This window comes from Pantherophis guttatus, chromosome 2, assembly GCF_059756535.1.
Source record: "Pantherophis guttatus breed Tessera chromosome 2, ASM5975653v1, whole genome shotgun sequence".
NCBI classification, from domain to species: domain Eukaryota; kingdom Metazoa; phylum Chordata; class Lepidosauria; order Squamata; family Colubridae; genus Pantherophis; species Pantherophis guttatus.
This window is the reverse complement of record NC_142064.1, coordinates 110,319,850-110,346,169: the sequence shown is the minus strand read 5'-3', so window position 1 is coordinate 110,346,169 and position 26,320 is coordinate 110,319,850. Positions and strand designations below refer to the sequence as shown.

The following is a 26,320-nucleotide window of genomic DNA, read 5'->3' as shown; positions in this document are numbered from 1 at the left end:
CTAGTCAGCCAGTCACACGGCCTGGTGCACAGGTTGAGGTAAGTACAACATTTCATGTTTCCAAGTAAGGCATGTACTTATTTTTTGAGATCAATGTGAGGAAATACATAAACATAGTGTGAAGAAATACTTTACATCAGATCCGCTTCGATTTGATGGCAGCCTGCCACAATGTATGGGGAGGGGTAGAGGGATACAGGGAGGGGGCATAACAGGAACCAGAAGTGCCAACCAGAGACAATGGTTGAATGATCCAAGGACACAAACATGGGAATGAAATGCGAACACCCATCAAAGAGGCACCAAACTTTAGAACTGATACCAAAACAACTACTGTATTTTTCAGTCTATAAGATACGCTTTTTTCTCCCCCAAAAGTGGGTGGAAATGTCTGTGCGTCTTATAGAGAGAATGTTGCCGAAGCCCCACCCACCCCTTCGGCCTCTGCCTCCCAGCAATTTGCCTCCTTGCAGCAAACCTGATTTAGCATGAGCAGCTGATTGGTGGTTGGATTGGCTCCAAATTTTGCCTCAAATGACCTTTAATCTACGGTCTGGAGAAAAATACTTCCACAAACCTGTAAGCAGACAAAACTTCCAACTATAAATTTATTTATTTATTACATGTATTTATATGCCGCCATTCTCCCGAAGGACTCAGGGCAGCTAACACAGGTTAAGAAACAAGTACAATAAAATCATAATTTAATCCAAATAATTAATTAGTAGTAAATAATAAAGCCCGGAATCAGTCTCAGCCTATTTGTTTGAAAAGCCAAGTCTTCAAATCCCAACGGAAGGAGCGGAGATCAGGAGCTGTCCGGAGCTCAGTAGGTAATTCATTCCAGAGGGTGGGAGCACCCACAGAGAACGCCCTACCCCTGGGCATAGCAAGACGACATTGGCTCACCATCGGAACCCTGAGGAGAGCGGCCCTATGTGAGCGAACAGGATGGTGAGAGGCAGGCAGGAGAAGGTCATGCAGATATCCCGGACCTAAGTCATGAAGGGCCTTATAGGTGAGGACTAGAACCTTGAAGCGGACCCGGAGAACCACTGGTAACCAGTGCAGCTCACGCAGGAGGGGTGTTATATGGGAGTAACAAGGGGCTCCCATAACAACCCATTCAGCTGCATTCTGGATCAGCTGGAGTCTCCGGGTGCATCTCAGGGGCAGGCCCATGTAGAGGGAATTGCAGTAATCCAAGCGGGAAGTAACCAGGGCATGAGTGACTGTGCGAAGGTCATCTCGGTCCAGGAAAGGGCGCAACTGGTGCACCAGGCGAACCTGTGCGAAGGCCCCCCTGGTCACGGCCGTTAGATGGTCTTCTAGGGATAGCCGAGCATCCAGGAGGACATCTAAGTTGCGAGCCCTATCAACGGGTGCAAGTTTTTCCCCATCTATCAAAAGTGATGGAGCCTCTGAAACCCGAGATGCCGGCATCCACAGCCACTCAGAGGGATTGAGTTTGAGTCTGTTTCTGCCCATCCAGGCCCGTACCTCCTCCAGGCAACGGGACATCACGGAAAGGGCATCTCTGGGGTGGTCTGGGGTGGAGATGTATAATTGGGTATCATCAGCATATTGATGATATCTCACCCCAAAGCCACGAATGATCTCACCCAGTGGCTTCATATAGATGTTAAAGAGCAGGGGAGAGAGAACCGACCCCTGAGGCACCCCACAATTAAGGGGCCTCGGGGTGGATCTCTGCCCTCCCGCCCAAACAAACTGAAAGTGACCCGAGAGGTAGGAGGAAAACCACCGTAAGACAGTGCCTCCCACCCCTAACCCCACAAGTCGCTGTAGTAGGATACCATGGTCGATGGTACCAAAAGCCGCTGAGAGGTCAAGTAGGACCAGGATGGAGGAACAACCCCCATCCTGAGCCCGCCAGAGATCATTCACCAGAGCGACCAATGCCATTTCCGTGCTGTGACCGTGTCGGAAGCCTGATTGATACGGGTCAAGGTATTCCGTTTCTTCCAGGAATTGTGGGAGCTGTTGAGCCACTATAGTCTCAACAACCTTCGCAATGAAGCGAAGGTTGGAGACGGGACGATAGTTATTAAGTGAATCTGGATCCAGGGAAGGCTTCTTGAGGAGAGGTCGAACCACCGCCTCCTTAAGAGAGGCGGGGAAGTTCCCCTCTCTCAACGAAGCGTTGACAATTGCCTGGATCCAGTCTCTAGTCACCTCTCTGCCAGCCGAAACCAACCAGGAGGGACAAGGGTCTAATAAGCAAGTGGAGGAACTAAGTTTGCCCACAATCCTGTCCACTTCCTTGACAGAAATAGGGTTAAACTCAATCCAGATATTATTCTCAAGACCCACCCTAGTCTCCCGATTGGATTCTGCCCAGTCAGAGTCCAATTCGATCCGGATCTGAGCGATTTTATCATGCAGAAACTGTACAAAATCCTCAGCTCTGCCCTGCAAAGGTCTTCCCTTGCTCCCTGATTGAGGAGGGAGTGGGTCACATGAAACTGGGCTGCTGGGCGGTTTTCTGCATTTCCCTTTCCCTTTCTGGGAGGGAAAGAGAAAGAGATGGGAGAAAGAGAGAGAGGGAGGGAAAGAGAGAGAGAAAGAGCGGGAGAGAGAGGGGGAGAGAAAGAAAGATGATATTACAAAAGTTTTTCTTTTTTATTGTTGCTAAATGTAATAGTTCAAAAACAGGAAAAAATGAAGAAGCATAAAAGTGCATTGATCACATTTTTCTTAGAACAATTAGCTGAACTCTGCATTGTTTATCACTATTTTAGGTAGTAAAACCTCATTATTCAGGTTAAATTTCCATGTTGGCACTTTGCGATAAATAAGTGGGTTTTGGGTTGTAGTTTGGGCACTCGGTCTTTAAAAGGTTCACCATCACTGGGATAGAGGGATACAGGGAGGGGGGAATGACAGGAACCAGAACTGCTAACAAGGGCAATGGTTGAACAATCCATGGGAACGGAATGCCAACTTCCACCAGAGAGGCACCAAACTTTAGAACTGTTACCAAAGCAACTAATTTGAACCTTATTGGACGCTAACAAGATGACCAAGGGAAGAGGGCCTGGGAGAAGGGAAAAATACCAGTTTTACATGGGAATCCTCAGATCTGATTTTGCTTATGCTACAACCACTTGGCTTTAGTAAAAGTATACCTTCACTGAAAAATGGAGTTGAGGGTCTTTCTTTCCTAAACTTCCAGTTGGGACAGACCTGACACTTTACTTTTTGGCAGCCAGAAATGTTGGCATTCAGAACTCTCTTTGTAATATGTTACAGCAGGGAATACAATATCACAATGGAGGCAAAAACATCAGGTGGCATCCTGCAATTATTTTTTAAATCAAAGTAATTAACATCGAAACAAGATTTTTGAGAGAGAGCACTAAGCAATCCATGAAATTGCACAATTGTACACATGCTATTCTCTTCTGTGACACAATAATATAACTAGGTAACAATCAACAGTTATAGCTTTATAGCAATATATATGCACTGAATTGCAATAGAATTGTAAGGGTGGATTGCTATAGATTCCATGACTTTGAATAGGCTTATATGTAATATGGAACTATACATAACTTTATCCTTCTTGGAATATCAACCTTACAATCCTCAAACAAGATTCTTCAAATTCAAGATTCTTTAAGGGAGCCTTGGTAGTACAGTGGTTTAATGCACCCTGTTATTAACACAACTGCCTGCAATTTCTGCAGGTTCGAATCTTACCAGGCTCAAGGTTGACTCAGCCTTCCATCCTTTCTAAGGTAGGTTAAATGAGGACCCAGTTTGTGGGGGCAATAAGCTGACTTTGTATAAATATACAAAAGTATGAAGGCTATTGCTTAACGCATTGTAAGCCGCCCTGAGTCTCCGGAGAAGGGCGGCATATAAATCAAATTTTAAAAAAAAATGTAGATGCTGATTGCAGATGTAACAGCAGTTGGGTTTTGCATGCTTTCCTTCCTGATAAAAATCTTATCACAAACTTTCATGTTCTGAAGACTTTTGGTTGTTGAGAAATTTTGCAAATTATAGTACCTTTTTCTAAAACTAATACATATATAACATATAGTGTTCAAAAACATAGAATTATTACAATGACAATAAGCCAACAGACTAAATGTTAACCTAGAGTGGCAATTGGGAATTTTTTGTATAATCCTGCATCTTTCTTTTCATCCACGGGAGTGCCTGGAAGTCTTTAAGCCATTGGATTCCACCAACCTTCCAGCAAGGAGATCACTGCTAGGCTATTATAGCTAAGATGCTTGGCCCTGTTCCTTGCCCCAGAAACTCTGATGATGCCATAAGCTCTCATGAGCTAAGAATGGATGGATGAGTGGGTGGCATCACCCACTCATCCATCCATTCTTAGCTCATGAAAACAGGTGTCACTCCAAATCTGGCTCACAGGCTGTAAGTTGTTGACTCTGAACTAGAGTGGAAATAGCAATAGTGCCTTTTCAAATTTTGAAGACCTGTGCTAAATTATTTTATCTATGTTTTATAGATATTGGATCTAGCTATTGTTAGATTAGCTCTTATTTAAATATGAAATGTTGCATTGTCGGAAATTAAATAGAACTTCATAAATAAAATATGAGCCACAGTGGTGCAGTGGTTAGAGTGCAGTACTGCAGGCTACTTCTGCTACCTGCCGGCTGCCTATAATTTGGCAGTTCAAATCTCATCAGGCTCAAGGTTGACTCAGCCTTCCATCCTTCTGAGGTGGGTAAAATGAGGACCCAAATTGTTGGGGGCAATATGTTGAGTCTGTAAACCACTTAGAGAGGGCTGCAAAGCATTGTAAAGCGGTATATAAGTCTAAGTGTTATTGCTATTGCTAAAAGAATATTTTGCTTAGCTTGTATCCACCTTCCCACCTGATTCTAATTTTTAAGCAATTCTGTGGGCTCTTACTACTATCCTTAGCTTATTAGTCAGATATGGTGTGCAATTGTTGGGATATGTAAATGTCCCCTTTTTAGAACAGACAGTCCATTTTTTTGAACTTCATCTTGGGAGTGGATAACTTGACACCAATTCAAGAAGTAATAATATGAAGTCATCTAGTAATTAAAGCATTGAACTATATGTTGAAGATTTTATCTATTGATCCAGATAAATTTTCTAAACTCTGTTTTGAAGAATGGATGCATAATATGCTTCCTTACACTTAGGCTGTCCAACTTTCAAATGTCATGTCATAATATGGATTCTCCATCCTATGCCAGGAAATCTGGAGAGTAATTATTAATAGACAGCATCATTGTTGCTATGACTTGAATATTGACTAAAGAGTAGGGTATATAGATGCTAAAGTGTACAGTGAAATTCAGTGGCCCTCCTCCCACTAGATGGAAACAGAATTAATCCCTGAGATTGGATGAGAGGAGCTACCAGTTTCTTCTTCCACTGGTTATTATGGTGAGCACCTTGCTCTTGCTTATTATATCCTCAGATCTTGCATCTTGACATAGATATTTGCACTATAAAATGGCTGTCAATCATGACCACATAAATGCAGATATTTTTGGAAAAGGTCTAGACATGGAAGAAAAAGAAGTCTTTTTGTTAAATATCAGCATTTTTCTTTAGATGGAGTTTGATGAGAAAGATTTGCGACGTGAAATCAGCTATGCAATCAAAAACATCCATGGTATAAGGCAAGTATTCAGACTGAATTGAATGTACATGGCATAAAATGTATATAATGATACTTATGTGGGGCATCCAAAGCAGCTGATAGTTTGGGAAGCTGCTTGCTACTGAAAATGTTTCCTATTATCTTGAAATCAAGAAAAATGTTGATGAGAATGTTGTGCTGAAACATTATTTATTTTTATCCCACTTTTATTATTTTTATAAATAATTCAAAGCAGTGAGCAACATTGAACAGAGCCTGTAGTACAGTGGACTAAAGCACTGTTATTAACATCTGCTGTTTGCAATTACTGCAAGTTCAAATCTCACCAGGCTCAAGGTTGACTCAGCCTTCCATCCTTTCAAAGGTAGGTGAAATGAGGACCCAGATTGTGGGGGCAATAAGCTGACTTTGTATAAATATACAAAAGTATGAAGGCTATTGCTTAACGCATTGTAAGCCGCCCTGAGTCGCCGGAGAAGGGCGGCATATAAATTAAAGCAAAAAAACCCCAAAACATTATTAGGCTGAGAGAGGGAGACTGGCCCAGAGTTATCCAGCCAGCTTTCCTGCCTAAGGCCAGCCAGCTTTCCTGCCTATTGTTCTGCTTGGCCACTGGCCTGGTGCTTTAAACCACCAGACCAAACTAATGATTGGCATGACTAGAGATTCACAAACCTAAACTACAACTACTTCCTGTTAATTAATTTCAGCTAGAGGTGAGGGTGAAAAAAGCTTAGGACATCAGATTGTAAATCTACTGAGAAGTTTTTTATTTCTGCTATAACCTGAGGGCAAGGGGAATGGCACAGCATTTATGTGATGATTCCCTCCCATCTAGAATTTTTTTATTTTGTTTATACTGCAAATGAAGATGTAACTGACAGTAAAGTATGTTGATTGTTGAGATCATATTGGTTTGTATTTATAGATTGCTACTCTGGAATGATTTTTTAAAAGAATAAGCTATAGTTGGGATATATAGGTTAGGTGATTCTTGCTATTACACAAGAAAGGTAAGTTACTATTTCCTATTATTCGTAGCTACTTTGGGGGCAACAGCGAGCAAAATCCATTGCTTCCAGAACAGTTTTTTCTCTTATCCAACAAGAGTATCCATTGTGATCTATTTTGTAGCTAGCTGTTTTTCACACTTCCACATTCTAATTCTCTGATAACTAGTTAGTAAAGGAAAAAAAATTCTCCTAAAATACATAATGTTGGCATTTCCTTTTTTATATTCAAAGATATTATAAAAGCATTATGAACAAGCATATTAGAAACTCAATTTGTAAAATACCTTTAACAACAAATATAACTGTTCTTATCTCTTTCTATAATAATCTTTATTTTCTGAAGTCCTTGTTCCATCCCTATATTATTTAACTAACATTACTAGCAAAAGGAGAGGTTTGTTGCCACAGAAAAGCTGTCTTGCTACGGGAGGGTATTGTGTTCTAGAATGTTGCCCATCTTTAAACCTCTTTTTTCCCCCTCCCCACTTATTTTTTCTCTGCTGTGTTTATGCTCTTCTGTCCTCCTTGTGTTGATATAGGACGGGACTGTTCACACCAGACTTGGCATTTGAAGCTATTGTGAAAAAGCAGGTGGTGAAGCTGAAAGAGCCTTGTTTGAAGTGTGTCGACTTGGTTATTCAGGAATTAATCAATACAGTTAGGCAGTGTACCAGTAAGGTATTGAACTGGCTATTGTAGCTCTTACTTGACTGAGTTGGGAAAACCTAAAACTCTACTATTCTATTTTTCCCAACTTACCAAATACAACCTCCAGGAATTGCTGCAAACTTCTAAAATCTTGATTCGCTAAAGTTGAGATTGCCTGTTTCCTATATTTTTATAAAATGCTTAAATATGGCTTTATGTGGTCCAGACAACAATCTTGGCATCACATTTCAGTAAGCCCTAGCTCCCTCTTGTTTTCATCTTTTGATCTCAAACAGAAGCATTTGTAAGCTGTCTGGAGGTTGTTCAAACTAGTGAGCAGATTTCTTCTTGGATCCTGGCTTTCTATTAAGTGCATGGCTTCTTGATCTGCCATTTCAACCACTCTCTCTGAATTTTTTTCATAGCAACAGGGCCAATAAAGCTAAAGTTGTTTTAGCAGTTTAACCTTAACTACATTGGCTGAAGTAATGCGCTGTCTCTGATCTAAAAGTCTCCTTCAAATAGGAATTCCATTATTCCAGTATAATTGGCTTGGCCATGTATTTAAAACCTGATTTGTCAGGAAACTGACTTCTCTATGATTATATTTTTGGATTCAAGCAGGCTGTCCAAACCAAGATTTCAGGATCTCATTATCTGTGTATCTTCTTGTTATTTTTTATAATTAGCAAAGAGTGAAGAACACTCTGTGAAGAGTGGTTTACATTGCTTGACTTTGCAGTGCTATACGTGATAGATTAAATCTATTTCTGACTGAGGAATTGAGCTTTTGTTGATACACTGTGAAGAAGCCAGCACTTGCTGTCCAAGGTCCTTCAAGTCCCACTTAGTCAAATGCAACAGGATCTCCGGCTGTCTGTCTGTCTGTCTGTCTGTCAGTCAGTCAGTCTGTTAGTCTGTTAAATTTATTTGCTGCCTATCTGGTATCGAAACAACTCTGGGAAGCTTATAGCATTAAAACATTAAAATCCTAACAGATAAATATTTATAAAACAATGACATGGAAATAATAACAATAAAAATAAAATCATAATTAAAATTATAGTTAAAAGATGGGGAGGGAGGCAGAATGCATGGAGGTGGGATTGCCCCTTAATTCATTAACCACTTCCAGTGTGATGCTCCTCCATTGATGCCCCAAGCCAGGTCTTCAAGCTCTTGTGGAAGGTCAGAAGGGTGGGAGCCAATCTCATCTCAGACTCGGGGGATAAGGTGTTTCAAAGGGCAGGAGCCATGGCAAAGAAGGTCCTTTTCCTGAATCCCACCAGCTGGAATTCCTTGACTGATGGGACCCGCAGCAGGCCTCCTCTCCCAGTGCAGTTGGGGCAGGCCAGTTCCAGGGGGTGAGATGGTTCTTCAAGTAAGATGGACCCATGCCATGCAGGGATTTTACAGTAGTAGTTGTCCAGCTGGCGTGTACTAAAATACCATAGGACTCATTACAGAAGTCTTTCCCCAAAAGTAGAATATAGGACATTTTTATGTTATAGAAATAACTTATTATTAATCTGAAAACAGGTACTGGCAAGATGACAGAAGAGATTATAAGAATGATAAAATAGGAATGCAAAGAGGGATTGGTTACTAGTTCTATTTTTTTAGTAGTGGCATTTCTTTCAACCTAAATGGCCAAAAATCATTGTTGGACTTTTGTTCTGGACAAACAGCGGGCACTGAAATGCAGTTGAAGTGCTGATTTCTGAAAGAGGTCTCTTTTTTACTGATACAGCCATCATGTATATAAAGGCCTATATACTGTACTGGAATTTTCTTAGTTCAAACCATTTGCTTTGCATATAAAACACTTATATGTTCCACAAATATTTTCTTTTTTTTTTTCTTAAAAAGGTTTTTATTAGTAGTTCAAAATTAAAAACATAGATATGACATCACTGGTCCCAAGCATCTTCCAACACTTTAAGTTAATACATAATATACTAATGATAATATAATAGTATATTCCTTACACCTTATACATTATTTAAACATAGTATAATAATAGTAATTTATACCTTATTCCTATACAATTATACATATCTATACCTACATATACCTATCTATACAATTCACATACATATTTATCTATAATAACATATATAATTTAGTATAACACTACACATTTGTCTCGGCTATCCTCCTTTTATCTAACCATTAATAGAATTTTGCCCAGATTTTATAGTACAATGTTTCGCTTTTATCCTTGAGTTCCAAGGTGAGTCTATCCATTTCTGTGCAGTTGAAAAATTTTAGTACTTTTTCCTCTTCAGTTGGTGCTGCTGTAAGTATATGCTATAAGTAGATAATTTATGTCTTTCTTTATTTTCCCTCTATCATTCCCAAAAGGAAAAATTCCGGTTTGGCTTCTATGTTTATTAACAAAATTTCTCCCAACCAATTCTTTATCAGATTCCAATATTTCTTTGCCTTTGGGCATTCCCACCACATATGATAGAAGTTCTCTGAAGCTACCTCGCACTTCCAACATGCCAAAGAATTTCTCTTATTGATTCGTGCTAATCTTGTGGGGGAGGGGGGTGCCACCTATAAAATATCTTATATAAATTTTCCTTATGTGAAGTTGCTAATGTAATTTTTAATTTTTTTTCCCAGAGAGTCTGCCAATTGTCCAAATCAATACTATGCCCAAAATATTTACTCCAAATTATCATAGTTTCTTTGACTTGTTCCTCAATCATGTCTCGTTCCAATAAATAGCAATATAATTTAGTTATGGTCTTGCCCTCCCTGCTTAATAAAATCTTATCTAATTGTGATAATTCTTGCTTTATACCCAATTCCATTTTGTCTTTGCTAAATTTAGATTGTATTTGGAGGTATGCCCACCATTCCAATTCAATTCCTTCTTTCTTTAAAACGTTTCTCGCTTTCAATTCTCCTCTCTCATTCAGAATATCTTTATAGGTGACAAACCACCCCCCCCCCCAATTTAGTAAAATTTGGATGAGTATACATTTCCAAAATTGACAGCCAGTTGGGAATTTCCATATAATTACTTCTTTTTGTCTTAATCCAGATATCTAATAGATATCTGATATATCCTGATTATATCCTGATATAATGCCTCGGAAGTACTGATGGATTTTATGCTTTTCCTCCCATAAAATAGCATGCCATCCTGTCTGTAAATCGTGGCTGTCTAACACCAATAGTCTTGTATTTTTGAGATGTATGCACTCATTTATCCATACCAAAGCTGCTGTCTGATAATATTTTCCCCAATCTGACAAACCGAATCCCCCTCTTTCTCTAGCATCTTGTAATAACTTTAATCTAATTCTTGGTTTTTTCCCTTGCCAGATGAATTTTGAAATATGTCTATCCAAATTAGTAAAAAAAACTTTTTTGAGTCGAATTGGTATGCACTGGAATAGAAACAACATTTTCAGTAGGACATTCATCTTAATGGTGGCTATCCTGCCCATTAAAGATAGCTGTAATTTTCCCCATTTTTCCAAATCAGACCTAATTTGTGCCAGTAATTTATCATAATTTGAGTGTGATCCATCTTGCGGTCAATTGAATTCCTAAATATCTAAGTTTTTTCGTAGTCTGAATATTTATCTTTCCCTCCAATTCTTTTTTTTTGCTCTTTAGTCATATTTTTGACTATCATTTTCGTTTTTTCCTTATTTATTTTTAGGCCCGTTACTTCCCCATATTCCTCCAGTACTTCCATCAGCCTAACACCGGATTGTACAGGCTCTTCGATAAAAACAAGATCGTCCACAAATGCCTGTACTTTAAAAAATTTCTTTTCTTATTTTTAAACCTTCTCGAATTGTTCTGATTAAAGTCTCTAATGATAAAATAAAGAATAATGGTGAGAGCGGACAACCTTGTCTTGTTCCTTTTTGGATTGGAAAATTCTTCGTCGTTTCCCCATTGTTTACCACTTTGGCCTCCTGTCTAAAATAAATTGCTTTATACATTCTTATAAATTTCCCCCCAAAATCCATATAATTTAATTGTTCTAATATAAAGTCCCATTTGACATTATTGAAGGCTTTTTGCACATAGATAAATAACAATGCCATCTGTTTTTCATTATGAACTTCATAATATTCTATGGTGTCTAAAATAGTCCTAATGTTGTTCCTTATATGCCTTCTGGGCAGGAAGCCATTTTGGTCAGAATGAATAAAATTTTCTAGAAATTTCTTTAATCTGTCTGCCATGATTGTCATAAAAAGTTTGTAATCTGAATTCAGTAAGGATATCGGCCTATAATTTTTAATATAAGTCAAATTGGAATTTTCCTTAGGGATCAATGTAATTATTGCTTCTTTCCACGATGCTGGTATCTTGGCATCATTATATACCTCTAGTAACAATGGACTTAGTATCTCCTGGTGATTTTTATAGATTTCTGACAGCAAACCATCAGGACCTGGTGCTTTATTACTTTTTTGTTTTTTAATTGCCTCAGATATCTCAAATGCTGTTATCTCATTATTTAATAAAGCTTTACATTCCACCGAGATTTTTGGCAGTCCTATTTTTTGCAGATACTGCTATATCTTGCCTTCCTCTATCTTTTCTTTAACCTCATACAGATTTTTAAAGAACTCATAGGCCACCTTTCTCTTCCCCTCATTTTGACATATTAATTCTCCCTTATCATTATATAGTTTACTAATCCGACTTTTTTCCTTTTGTTTTTTTAATCTATAAACCAACCAGTGTCCCGGCTTATTTGCATTCTCAAAAAAAAATTGTTTAATACTTTTTATTTGTTGCACCATAATTTCCTTTTCAATAATATTCAATTTATGTTTAATTGTATCTATTTGTCGTTTCAACTCCCATTTTTTTGGTTCTTTCTGCAATTCTTTTTCCATTTTACTGAGATCCTCCTCCAAATTTTTCTGCTGTTGCCTTTTTTGTTTATTATCCTTAGCCATATATGTTATTGCTATTCCTCTCATAAAAGCTTTTGCTGTATCCCACAAATTTTGATTATTCGTATCCTCTTTTTTATTACTTTGAAAAAACAGGCTCATTTGGTCATCCATCTTTAATTTAAACTCCTTTTGGTTCAAAATTGCTTTTTTAGAGTCCACCTCATCTTTTTTTGCCCTTTCCACTTAATTTTAATAGGATTGTGATCTGCCCACGAGTTTATGTCAATATTAATTTCCTCAATTTCTAAATTTAACTCTGTTGATGCCCAAGCTATATCAATTCGAGACCAAGATTGATGTCTGCCAGAATAATATGTATATTGTTTCTTGTTCCCATTTCTTTCCGTCCCACTATCCTTTATACTCAATTCTTCCATCATTTTAAAAAATGTATTAGGTAATATCCTTCTGACACCTTTCATTAATCTATCATTTCTATAATCTAGTTCTCTATCTACAATCGCATTAAAATCACCAATTATGCACATCATGTTATGTAATTTCTTGTAAAATAATTTTTGACCCACATTTGGCCCATATATTCCAACCAAGATCGTTTTTCTTTCCTTCAACATTATATCTACTATTAATATTCTACCCTCCTCATCTTTACACATTTGTTTGGCCAGAATTTCCTCCTTTACATACATCACAATTCCCGCTTTCTTCTGCAATGATGAAGATATAAACACATTCCCTAACTTGTTACATTTTAATAAATGTTGATGTTGCTTTTTTATATGTGTCTCTTGCAAAACTATTATATCCAAATTCATCTTATACAATTTATTGAAAAAAAAATTCAATACAAATATTTTCATTGACATGGAGAATACATGTAGATATTGAAAAGTAGTAAGTTATGTGAGTCTTGTGTCTTTTGATTCAGTCAGACAAACAATAACTCAATTTCATGCTCCAGTGATGATGCTAATTATCTATTCCAGAAGTGGAAAGTCAATAATTCTATTTATTAAAAGTGGCAATGCTGTTCTTCCAATGCCTTCTCCCCCCCTCCCCACCCCACTATTTGCCTTAGATGCCTGCTAGGTAAAAAGGCTTTCAGACATTGGCAGCCAACCACAAGTCAAACCTTAAGTATGAGGTGCTATTACTCTGTGCAGAGCACAATGCTTAAAGGAAATTTGAATCTAGTCTTTTGAGATCAAAAGTTGATGCTCTTCAGTGAAGAAATACTTAAAAATATGCTTCTGACATAAGAAGCTTTTCTGTTCTTTTCTATGTTTATATTTGTGCTTGTAACCCATGTGCCATATTGGCTGATTATGCTCTAGACCAGGGATGTCAAACACAATTTCATTGAGGGCCACATCAGGGTTGTGTTTAGCCTCAGGGGGTCAGGGTGGGTGTGGCCAAGGTGGGCATGGCCAGCTGGACGTCACTCGTGTTGGGGGCGCCTGTGTGGCCCAAGCACTCTGCCAGCAAAAACAGGCTCCCGAGCTCTGTTTTTGGCTGTGATGGCTTCCTGCAACCCTCTGCCAGCGAAAACTGAGATCAGGAGGGCTGCCCAAGGCCCTCACATGCTCTGTTTTCAGCTGCGATGGCCTACTGCAACCCCCTGCCAGCAAAAATATAGCTCAGGAGGATTGCCCACGACCCTCCTGAGCTCCGTTTTCGCTGGCAGAGACACTGTGGGCCGGTCCTTTGCTGTTTCAAGGGCAGCCCCGTGGGCCAGATCTAAACACCCCGTGGGCCAGCTCTGGCTCCCGGGCCTTGAGTTTGACACCCCTGTTCTAGACCAACAGACTAGCTGTAGGCACAAAGAGAAGCAACCATAACTCCTTCCCTGCCACTATACTAAAACAGTTTTGAGGATAGCAAGAAAGAGATGGACTTCCATGCCTTTACTGAAGACCTAATGTCACATGGAATACTTTACAAGGATGAGCCAGTTGGATTACAGTCCATTTGCTGCAGGATTTGAATCCTGTCTGAGGCTTCTGTGGAGCATAATTTTTGAAAGATCTTGGAAGGGAACTGCTAATTTTGACAATTCAAGAAGGATCTTCTTGAGGAAGTGCTGCTGCTTTTTCATTTTGCACACTACTAACCTTTTCAATCTCTTTTTCCCTCTCTGTCATTTTTCCTCTGTTCTTCGGAATCTCTCCTTTTGTGTTCATACTTTCTGCATGGTGCAGGACGGGGCTCTTCACACCTGATATGGCTTTTGAAGCAATAGTGAAAAAACAGATTATAAAGCTCAAAGAGCCCAGTTTGAAGTGTGTTGATCTGGTGGTCTCAGAGCTGGCCATGGTCATTAAAAAGTGTTCAGAGAAGGTAATGGGTCTATACTCTTTTTTCCACTTTTCTGCTATCTCCTTAACTCTTGGTAACACTTCAGAAGTATGGCTTCATATGATATCTAGCTAAATGAAAGCCTGAATGCATTCAAATAAGAAGCAATGGACACTACATGAAGTTCCATTCTTTTAGTTAATTATTACCAGTAGCTTAGTTCTTTTGACTCATTTGGGTCAGTTACTCATTTGATTAAGTTCCTTTCCTGTAGTTTATTGCACATGGATCAGCTATACAATTGGGTCCTATAGTAATGCTGTATCTTGGATCATAGCAAATATAGTTGTATTTGATTTGAAATGGAACTAAAGGAACATTTTACATGACTTCCTGTGAGGTATTGTCTCTATATTAAACATATATGTCATGAAAGATGCTTTGGAATATATACAATATTTAATGAACAACTCTCTCTAAGAGAACAATCAGCTCCCTCTGATATTAAGAAGCCAGTCTTCTGTGTGCTCCTTTCTTCTACTAAACCCCTGAAGGATCTTGGGCTATTTCCCAGAAAATCATTGGGGGAGTATTAGGGAAATATGTCAAAATAGATTAATAAATTAAAATAGATCTGTTCTAAATTGGTAAAAATAAATTTCTTTTATTTGGTAAATCAATCCTTCCCCAGTGATAAAACAGGGAAGCAGCCCAACACAGATCTTCTTTTTTTCTTGTATGTCTGTGTAAATAGTGCTTAAAGCTGCAAACATCTGATGTCTTATCTTATTGTCCTTAGCTTGGTTCCTATCCCAGGTTGCGAGAAGAGACAGAGAGAATTGTTACTACGTACATCAGAGAACGTGAAGGAAAAACTAAAGACCAGGTAAACAGCCAACTTCCTTATCTTCTAGATCAGTGGTCCCCCAACCTTTTTATCGCCGCGGCCTGCTGAGCGCGCGCAGGGGTGGGGGCACGGCCCAGGAGCTTTTGCGCACGGCCCATTGCGCACGGCCCAGGAGCCTTTGCACTGCAGCGTTCATGTCCCCCGGCCGCTGCGCGGCCCGGTGCCAGGTACTCCACGGCCCGGCACCGGTCCGCGGACCGGGGGTTGGGGACCACTGTTCTAGATAACCTTTTGGACTGGCCAAAATCAGAATTGAAAAGGTCGTTCTTAAAACAAAATGAACATTTCCTTGGTTTTTCAATATTTGTAGTGAGCTGAAATTACTGTTAGATTAGCAATTTCAGTCTCAGCAACTTTGATGTGTGAACCAATTCCTCAGCATGCTCAACAATTGTGAAACACTGGACTAGGATTATGGAGTAGGATTTATAGTAGTTCTATTTGAGGGCAGTGCAGATAGTATTGAATACCCAGGTTTTGAAGCCATAACTTTTAAAAAATTAGTTTTAAAAAATTAGCTGGATTAGACCAGCTCTCTGCATTTTCTCCTGTAATCCTTTTTAGGAATTGCAATAGTAGAGAAAAAGGCAAGCTTGGACTAGGATCTTTTTAAAATATTTTTTTTCAGCAAGCTAGTATAAGGTTAGTAGGGTATCCCAAAGGTGCTTTTTTAAGAGGCAACTGGATTTTCTTGTTTTTCTTTGAAGTCGTTTCACTTTTTATCCAGGAAGCTTCTTCAGCTCTGACTGGATGTTGGGGAATGGAAGGATTAAATTGATATTAAATTGGGTTGTTTTAATTTGCGGCCACAATATTTAATTATTTTAAACTGTTTTTAAATTTTGTATGTCCTGTTTTTTACTTTGGCTGTTCACCGCCCTGAGTCCTATTTGGAGAAGGGCGGTATAGAAATTGAAACAAACAAACAAACAAATAAATAAATTTATATTCCTTGCAGACAGCTGGTCATTTCCATTGTTTTAAAGAGTCATTGAGGCCACTTGGAGGTTTATCTGTGACCTCAGGGTCACCTGAATAGTGCAAATGGATGTGGAGCCTTCTTGGAACTGCTTAAAGGACTGTGTTGTAGACTGGAGATAGATGATGCTATATTCCTCCCCCTCTTTTAAGAGAGGGGTGTTCAGTTTTGACATAGATGGCTTCTTTGACCCCTCTTTCAAACCAGCGGTCCTCTCTGTCCAAAATGTGGACTTTGCTGTCTTCAAAAGAACTTGACAGACTTGAACAATGGGCCCTATTCAAAATGAAATTTAATGTGGAGGAAAGCAAAGTTTTACACTTGGACAGGAAAAACCAAAGGTACAAGTACAGATTAGGTGAAACCTGGCTCAAAAACAGTAGGGAGTGGGAGAGGGACATTGGAATCTTAGTGGACGATCATTTAAACCTGAGCCAGCAATCTGCGGCAGCAGCCAAAAAAGCTAATGCTTGGTTGTATAAACAGAGGCATAGAACCAAAGTCACATGATGTATTAGTACCACTTTATAAAGCCTTAGTAAGACCACATCTGGACTACTGCATCCAGTTCTGGTCACTCCAGTATGAAGAAGATGTTGAGCTTTTGGAAAAAAGGCAAAGAAGAGCAAGTAAGATGATTAAAGGCCTGGAGACTAAAACATATTAAGAACGGTTGCAGGATTTGAGTTGAGCTAGTCTAGAGAAAAGAAGGAGTAGGGGAGACATTATAGCAGTATTCAGTTTTTGAGAGGCTGTCACAAAGAGGAGGGGGTCAATTTATTTTCCAAAACAGCAGAGGGCAGGACAAGAAACAATGGATGGAAACTAATCAAGGAGAGAAGCAACCTGGAATTAAGGACAATCACTTGTCTGAAATGGTATAGGACTGTGATGGCGAACCTATGGCACGCATGCCACAGGTGGCATGCAGCGCCCTCTCCGTGAGCATGCGAGCCGTTTCCCAAGTTCAGCTCTGCTGCACATGCGCACACACGCACCTCCCGCCAGCCAGCTGGTTGTTGGGTCTCTGCCATGCATGCGCGGGGTGTAGGGCACATGCAGGGGGTGCACGCAAGGAGTGGGGGGCGTGCGGGGGCATGCACGCAAGTGCGGGGGCAGGGGGCATGTGCGGGGGGCACATGCGCATTGCATTTTGGGGGTTCGGGCATGCGCACTTTGGGCACTCGGTCTGGATAAGGTTAGCCATCACTGGTATAGGATCTCCTGCTTGAGCAAGGGGCTGGACTAGAAGCTCTATTCTGATTCAACTACATTCAGAATTAAAAGTGGAAAAACAGGGAAGCCTTAAAATCCATAGCCACTGTGTTGCTAGGGTTGAGCTGAAGACTGCTCTTCCAGTCCAGATCCCCACAGACTCTAATCAGTTGTGCTTTAGTTATCTCATGAATGCACTATTACACTGTGTTTTGTATGAAGCTGCCGCTGAAAACCACTTAGAAGCAGCAGCTAGTCCAGATCGTAGCAACTTGGGCAATAGTAGGCATGCCACTGTATGCCCATGTGATTTCATGGCTCCATAAACTGTATTAGTGCCAGCTGGCTGCAATTCAAGTGCAATTCAAGGTGCTATTTAATACTAATAAAGCCCTCTAGGACATATGGGCTAGTTATTTTAGGGACCATTTATCACTTATTTTTTATGCACATCCTGTAAGTTTTGGCAATGTGGTCCCTTCAGGTCCCTTCAGTTAAAACAATGTTATTTATTGGTGCTTTGGAATCATTTATTGGTGCTTTGGAATCATGCCCTTTCTATCATGGTACCTACCTCTGGAATAGCATTCTATCAGAGAGTCATATGATTCCCACCCTGTTAATGTTATGAAGGTACTGAGAAACTGGCTATTCTCTATTCTCCCAGAACTTGGAGTAGGATGGTGGGTGAATCCTGTAAAATTTGTATTCTTGTAAATCTATTCAGTATGTTTTTCTTCATTCATGTAGTCTGTTTCTTTATTTTATTGTTCTGGCTTTTATTTTGTTAAGTGTCCAGTATTGGTTGGAATTGGGTGTTCTTTAAATTTATGTGTGTATGCAAATAAATAAATAAATGTTAATCTCCATAGTTGATCTTCCTTAAATGTAGAATAGACTAGATGGATTAGTTTTTAATTCATGTTGTTTACAACTGAGAAACTCTTATCATTCTTTTTGCAGATTCTCCTGTTGATTGACATAGAGCTGTCCTATATCAACACAAACCATGAAGACTTCATTGGATTTGCCAAGTGAGTTTTTGCTATCTAATAAAGATCTAGAAAACATGTAGACTACATAGTGTCTCTGTTTTTCACTAAACACCAGAGACACCATCTATCTATCTGTTTTTCAGTTAGATCAAGTAGAAACTAAGAATACTTGATTTTAAGTTTAAAGAAGCTTTGATGTTAAGACTTAGTTCAATTGAAATTGACTCTGAGTGGCTTATAATGCCTATCATTTGCAAACATGTTTAAAGCAAGAAATAAAATCAAAATAGCAGCAATTGAAAAGACTGACTTCCATGGTCCTTATTGATAAATTTCCTTGTGAGAAATTATCCAAGGAGCTATTCTATTTTCCCTTGTCTTATTAAGCAGGTATTGGGAACATTCACAAACATACCCAAGACACCCAGCCATTAAAGACATGAAACAACCAACATCTTGCACTGCATCTCACTAATAACCAGTACAGTTCTCAGAGTTGAAGAAGTGCATAGGTGAACCAAGGAATGACCATAATTACCTAAGCTGCTGAATTCGGGACCAGCTTCCAAGTGGTCTTCAAAGGCAGTTCCATGTAGAGTGCATTGCAGTAGCTAAGTGAGAAGTGACCAAGAAACACAAGAAGCCTTTCAGCCCATATGTGCTATTTCTTCTTCAAGTTATGATCCACTTCAGTGTGACTAACACTGAGGGAACAGGGTCTCAACTAGAACCAAAGATGGAATATGTTTGGAATTGGAAGGCCTGAATCTGAACCTTTTTTTTCTATCCAGATCTAATAATGGTCTCCAAACACCATAATTAGTGCCTCAAGGACATGCCGATCTTGTATCTATAGATGACTTCCCACATTGGCTTCATGTAGATATTAAATACATGTGGAGAAAGTGTCCACAAGAAGCCCACAAGAAAGTAACATGGGGCTCAGTCTCTTCCCTGCTTCTATTATCTGGAACTTTCCCATTCCTCACTTTCCAAACATTTCAAAAGAAAATATGCCTCTCATTATCAAAAGTACCAAAATACAAGTTTAATCCAACTTTGAAAACAATAGCAAGGCACAAATATAATAATTTAGAATGTGTAACCATGCTTTGAATGACTAGATTGTGAGGATTTGCATGAACAGCATTAAGAACATCCTTAGTTAAGCACTTAAACAATGTTGAGATGGAAGAAAAAGAATTGTTTATATATATGTAATTACCATGCTATCCTTTCAAGAAGCAAAACAAAGCAAACCCCAACTTCAGAGGGGTGATCACAGTGAAATGGATATTGAAGTAAGATGCTAGGGAATAGAACAGTGTTGTTATATTGTTTGCTGCTACTGCTTCTCTGATTACATTTTTGAACTAAGTAACAGTGTAATATTATTTGCTCTGAATAATGAGATAGGCAGCATATAAATTAAATTAAATAAGTAAGTAACTATTATTCTTTAATTTGTAATTCCAAGGTTCACTGTGAGCCTTGAAATTACAATTCAAGAATAACAGTTGCCATATTTGAGTGCATATGAAAGGGAAGCATCTTCCTCTCTATGGTTTAAAGCAGGGGTCCTCAAACTTTTTAAACAGGGGGCCAATTCACAGTCCCTCAGACTGTTGGGGGGCCGGACCGGCTGGGTGGGCATGGCTAGGTGGTCTTGTGACTGGTTGGGTGTGGCTAGGTGGCCATGTGACTGGTTGGGCGTGGCTAGGTGGGTGTGGCCAATTTAGCAGTCCATTTTGCCAATTTAGCAGTCCATTAAACAATACACACACATGAAACTTTCATTTGTTTTGCTCCTGGGAGTATTTTATTTGCTTTTGTTTGCATGTTGCTCTTTTGGTTGGCTTTTCTTTTTACTAGATGGTTTTTTAAGTTGTTTAGTGGTCCACTTCAGAATACTCAATTTTGCAGCAATTCTTCTCAGCTCCAAAGAGCTTTCAATCAACAAGCCTCTCTCTCTCTCATCTCTCATCTCTATATCTACCTATCTATCTGTGTGTGTGTGTCTCTCTCTCTCTTTCCATATCTCTCTCTTTCCACCTATCTCTCTCTCTCTCTCTCTCCTGGGGCATCTTCTGCAGGATCCCTTCAATCCTGGCAGTGCATTGGGATACCTCATTAAATTCAATTCCATTTCTTTCCATTTCCATTCCATCCCATCCCATTCCCATTCCCACTTCATCCTATTGCTATTGCTATTATTCCATCCCATCCCATCCTATTCCCATTTCATTCTCTCCTTTTTCTATTCCATTCCATGCCCTTCCTCCCTCCCTCCCCAGGGGTAGAGACAGCTGTCCTCCTTCAGGGGCAGGCTGCCTCACTGACCAACGCCAGGACTGATATCTATGTGTGGCAGCTAAATTCCACAAAGGAAATACAGTAGATTTAAACGGGGGGGGGGGGGGGAGATCCGGTCCGTCAAAAACAAAAAAATCCACCTGTGGAAGGAGCCACCATGGGCAGTGGGGCTGCGCTCACCCCTGGTTGTCCCAGCACGAGTAATGCCCCATTGCTGACAGCGCACGATGCTTCATGGTGGCAGCTTTGCTCAAACTGGGGGGGAAGAGGGGTTCAGCTGTCACAAACATTTCCTGACTGTTTCTTCATGGATCAAGGGCGGAATCTCTGCTTGTTCGGAAGGTCAATTTTCTCTAGCAACGGTAAGGCAATTTGAGTTTGGGAGAGATTTCGGGTTTGGAATGAGAATCAATCAGGAATCAGGTGAACCTCCCTCCTTTCTGTGGATCTGCGCAATGTGGGATTCTTTGAACACCCCCCACCCCACCCCCATTTAACTAACTCCACATCTCCGATTTGGATAACTCTGGAATGAAGGATGAGTTTATGAGTGAAAGTACATTTTATCTAATGGAGGGGAGGGGAGGGGGATGTGCATGCCCCAACTTCTTCCATCCTCCTTGGAATCCACCCTCCCGGACCTCCTGAAGCCTCATCCTAGCATCCTCCCCCGATCATTAGAACAAAGGCCAACAAGTCCCGCTCTTTATCAGTAGGGGGTGGGGGTGGGGAGGACTATGCAAAAGAACGTTCGCCTTAATAGGGAGGGGGGGATATTTGAATTTGTGTCCACTGGTAGTGCTACCCCAATGGCTCCTATAGTCATAATGAGAGATTTGAGGGGGCAGCAGGACAAAACAGCCCCCCCCCAAAAAGAGCGAAGAAATTCAGCTGTTACAAGTGGATTATTGTACATTTGAACATTCTGACGAAATGTTTCTTGTTATATCATCCCCCCCCCCCCCCGGGGTTGTGCTTCAGCTCTAAGTCTTTCATAGCCCTGAGAATTCTGAGAGTTGGAGTCCATTGGTCATAAAGGTACAGGGAACCCCTGTTTCTATCTGTTCCACGTGGGAGATCAGGAAGCACAAAAAACCCGGAAGCCCCAGAACAGAACGGTGTCTTCGTGCTGACATTTTCTCTGCGTGGCGCAGCCTTTTTTCTTCTACTTCTGCTCCAGGTTCGTCACCCTCTGGGCAGCCCTATCTGGGGAACTGCCAACCCTTCCACCAGAGCTGTGAAGCAGTGCGAGGAGAGAAGCGGAAATGGGGGTGGGGGTGTTCAAAGAATCCCACGTTGCGCAGATCCACAGAAAGAAGGGAGGTTCACCTGATTCCTGATAGATTCTCATTCCAAGTCCCAAGTCTCTCCCAAACTCAAATTGCCTTACCGTTGCCAGAGAAAATTGATCTTTCGAGCAAGCAAAGATCCCCCCCTTGATCTGTGAAGAAACAGTCAGGAGACGGTTGCGACAGCTGAAACCCAGCCCCCCACCCCCCATCCCCGTTTGAGCAAAGCTGCCTCCACAAAGCATCACGCAGTGTTGTCTGTTGGGACCCTTCGGTTCCCCCCCCCCCAGAGGAGCAATGGTGGACCGAAGTCCCTTTTTTGCCAGCCGAGGAAAGAGTTCTTTCCTCTGCTGGCAAAAGGCGTGGCCTGTTTTTGGCTTCCCCAGCGCCCTCCAGAAGCACTCTGACAACCAAAAACAGGGCACGTGGATACTTTCTGGGGCCTCCGCCTGCCCCTTTTTTGGCCTCCCCTGCCCCCGCCCCCCAGAAGTACTCTGCCGGCCCTCGCAAATCTAAGCCCTTCCCGTGGCCGAAGGGTGGGGGCCGGCAGGTGGGTGTGGTGATGTGGGCGGGGCAGCCTCATGGTCCCGCACAGGCCGGATTAATGGCTTTGGCAGGCCGGATCTGTCCCGCGGGCCGTAGTTTGAGGATGCCTGGTTTAAAGTATTGCTGGCTTTAAAGTGAGTTAGTTTACAATAATCTAATAATACAGCTAGTCCTTATTTAGCAATTACAATTGGGACTGACAACTTGATTGTCAGCTAAGTGGAACTGCTAAATGAAACCGACTGTGTTTATGGTCTTATTTTTCTTTTGTTTTACAGACCTCTGAAGGTCATAAATGTGAGAATTGGTTGCAAAATTACTATTTCATAACTTTCCTAACTGCAAATAGTTGCTATATGAAGCAGTCACTAAACGAGAACTAAGTATACCTTACAACTTGAAAAAGATTCTAATTCTATAAATCTGGTTCTGATTAAAACTTGTGGTTTTTTTAAAAAATGACTTATCATTTCTGATGATCAAGCTTTGAGAAAAAATATCCCGAGGGGGGGCACTGATATTACAGATAGTCCCAGATTTACAATCATTCATTTAGTGACCATTTGAAGTTACAACAGCAGTGAAATAAGTGACTTAGAACCATTTTTCACACTTACAACTATTACAACATCCTTATAGTCACGTGATCAAAATTCAAATGCTTGGCAATTGGTTCATATTTATGACAATTGCAGTGTTCTGGAATCACGTGATCATATTTTGCAACCTTCTGACAAGCAAAGCCAATGGAGAAATTAGATACACTTAACCATGCTTTTAACTTAACAATTGTAGTGATTCACTTAACAACTGTGACAAGAAATGTCATAAAATGTGGCAAAACTCACAAGAATTATCTCACTTAGCAACATAAATATTAGGCTGTTGTATTTCCTCAATGTATTTCAATGTATGAGGACTACCTGTAATGTGTTCAGAAAAATTAAAGTGAGAGTACCGTTTATACTGCACTGGTAAGACCACACTTGAAATACTGAGTCCATTTCTCGTCATCACGATACAAAAAAGATGTTGAGACACTAGAAAGAGTACAGGGAAGAGCAACAATGATGATTAGGGATCTGGAGGCTAAAGCATACAATGAACGATTGCAGGAACAGGGTATGTCTACCGTAATGAAGAGAAGGAATAGGAGCAACATGATAGCAGTCTTCCAATATTTGAGGGGCTGTCACAGAGAACGTGGGGTAGACTTATTCTCCAAAGCATCTGAGGGCAGGACAAGAAGTAATGGATGCAAAGGTTATTAAAGAGAGATCCAATCTAGAATTAAGGAGAAATTTCCTGATAGTGACAACAAATAGTTACTGGAATGGCTTGCCTCCAGAGGTTGTGTGTGCTTCATCACTGGATGATTTCAAGAAGAGATTGGACAACCATTTGTCTGGAATGGTTAGGATTAGGTTCAAGCAGCAGGTTGGATTAGAAGACCACCAAGGTCTCTTCCAACTCTATTATTCTATGATTAGTGTCTCTTATTTCTCCTACTTTCCTAAATCATGGTTACTCAAGAAGTATACCACCAGCTTTGTAGCTAGATTTATGGGATTTGTTTATATTAGTTATTCTGAATGTTTGTTTATCCATGTATTTCCTTGATGGAATCACTGGAAATTACATTTGATTCACCATATTTGGATTCGCTTTTCTCTTCCCTTAAATACGTTATCAAGTTTGATAGTCTCCTTTTTAATTTTTTTTTAAGTTTGTTGCTTCTTTACTGGGCTCAATGTTGTGTTTCTTTCTGCAGACAGATTGCAAAAGGAAAGTATAATACTTGACTTTTTGTGGCACTCTAGTGGCTATAGCTTCTGAGCATACTGTATACATATGCTCAGACCAGCTGGATCAAACTGTTGCTAGAGTACAGTGTTTAATTATGCTATACCATATTTACATAGTGTTAATCTTACTGTTATTGCCATTGTTTGCTGTGAGAATTTTTAAAACTTTTCTTATAATTAAACCTTATAATGAAGCCTTTTGCTTCAGTTCCTTACATTCCATGGTAATGGCATGCGGCGAAGAGGGGGTTGAGGGTTTTTTTAAAATTGTCATTTGCCAATTTTTAAGGGGTTTTGGGAGGGGGGAGGGTTGTTTGGCAAAGGATAGGGAGGGTGATTTGTTTGGGGGGGGGCAGGCCCGGCACAGGGCCGCGTTAGGGGAGGTGTGGAGCGGGGATCTGAGGGGGTGGGTGTTGGGAGGGAAGAGGGCGATGTCATCAGTACTGTGGGTGGGAGGGGCAGGTATGGTGGGAGCAGGGGGCCATATCATGTTGTGGGGGCACGTACCCGCTGTCTCCAAGCGGTAACGTGCTCCGGCTCCCAATGTTCTTCTCGTTTCCTGGGTTGTCCAGAGCCTCAGAGCCTGGGTCTTAGGCTGATGTTGTGCAACGCCAGGTCCGTGATTAATAAAGCCCCCCTCATTTGTGAGTTGATTCAGGTGGGGGGAGCGGACCTGGCGGGTATTACAGAGACCTGGTTGGGCCAGGAGGGGGGGTCCCCCTCGTAGAAATGTGCCCACCGGGTTTCCGCGCATTTCATCAGCCGAGGGCCCAGGGTAGGGGTGGTGGTGGTGGCAATTATTGTAAAAGAAGGTCTTGATCCTAGGGAGGCCACTGTACCTCAGATAGCCGGCTGTGAGTCTCTCCTTGTGAAGTGGGGCCATGGGAGGCAGATGGGCCTGCTGGTTGCGTACCTGGCTCCTTGCTGTGTGGCAGCGGCCCTGCCTGAGCTCCTCAACGTTATAGCCGGGATGGCGGTTGATACCCCCAGGCTTTTAATCATGGGGGATTTCAACCTGCCGTCCATCGGTGAAGCGTCTGAGGTGGCTCGGGAGTTCATGGCTTCCATGACGGCCATGGATCTGACCCAGTTAATTCAGGGCCCCACTCACATAGGAGGAAACACGCTGGACTTGGTTTTTGTCTCTGGTCAGTGGTTGAATGGCCTAGATACAGGGGATATAGCCATTGAACCCTTGTCATGGTCAGACCATTCCCTCCTTAGACTTGACTTTCTGACTGCTACACCCCACCGCAGGGAGGCAGAACTGACCAGGTGGTTCCGCCCCAGGTGCCTGATGGATCCTGATAGGTTCCGAATGGAGCTTGGGCCATTTCCTGAGACTCTGGCTCGCGACTCGACGGAAGACCTGGTGGCCGCCTGGGATAGGGCGGCCGCTGGTGCTTTAGATCGGGTCGTGCTTTTGCGGCCTCTGACCTGGCGCCGAATCTGCCCAGCTCCTTGGTCCTCCGAGGAGCTGAGGGGGATGAAGCGCCGGAAAAGACACCTAGAGAGTAGTTGGAGGGCCAGTGGCTCCGAATCTGACCGTACACTATTGAGGTCTTACATCAAGACCTACTTAGTGGCGATAAAGGCGGCGAAGTGTAATTACTTTTCCGTTCTTATTGCGTCGGCAGATAACCGCCCAGCTGCCTTGTTTAGGGTGACCCACTCCCTTCTCCATCTGGGAGCGCGGGAAGACCCCTTGCAAGGTTGTGCTGAGGATTTTGTGCATTATCTGCATGATAAAGTCGCTCAAATTCGGGA

At 41.1% G+C, this 26,320-nt stretch overlaps 1 protein-coding gene across 18 annotated transcripts in view; it reads left to right on the top strand.

The window, feature by feature from the left end:
- The window catches only part of DNM2 (dynamin 2), a 218,497-nt gene that overhangs the window by 125,814 nt on the left and 66,363 nt on the right, over positions 1-26,320 (top strand). For 10 of the 18 annotated variants that reach the window (XM_034437867.3, XM_034437864.3, XM_034437862.3 and 7 more), the window contains exons 9-12: positions 5,596-5,663; positions 7,197-7,335; positions 15,304-15,390; positions 18,569-18,639. In XM_034437867.3, the coding sequence (XP_034293758.1) occupies positions 5,596-5,663; positions 7,197-7,335; positions 15,304-15,390; positions 18,569-18,639 (365 nt within the window). Of the gene's footprint in view, positions 1-5,595; positions 5,664-7,196; positions 7,336-14,407; positions 14,547-15,303; positions 15,391-18,568; positions 18,640-26,320 lie in introns of all 18 variants that reach the window. The other 8 variants (XM_034437866.3, XM_034437865.3, XM_034437863.3 and 5 more) reach the window with 2 other exon arrangements.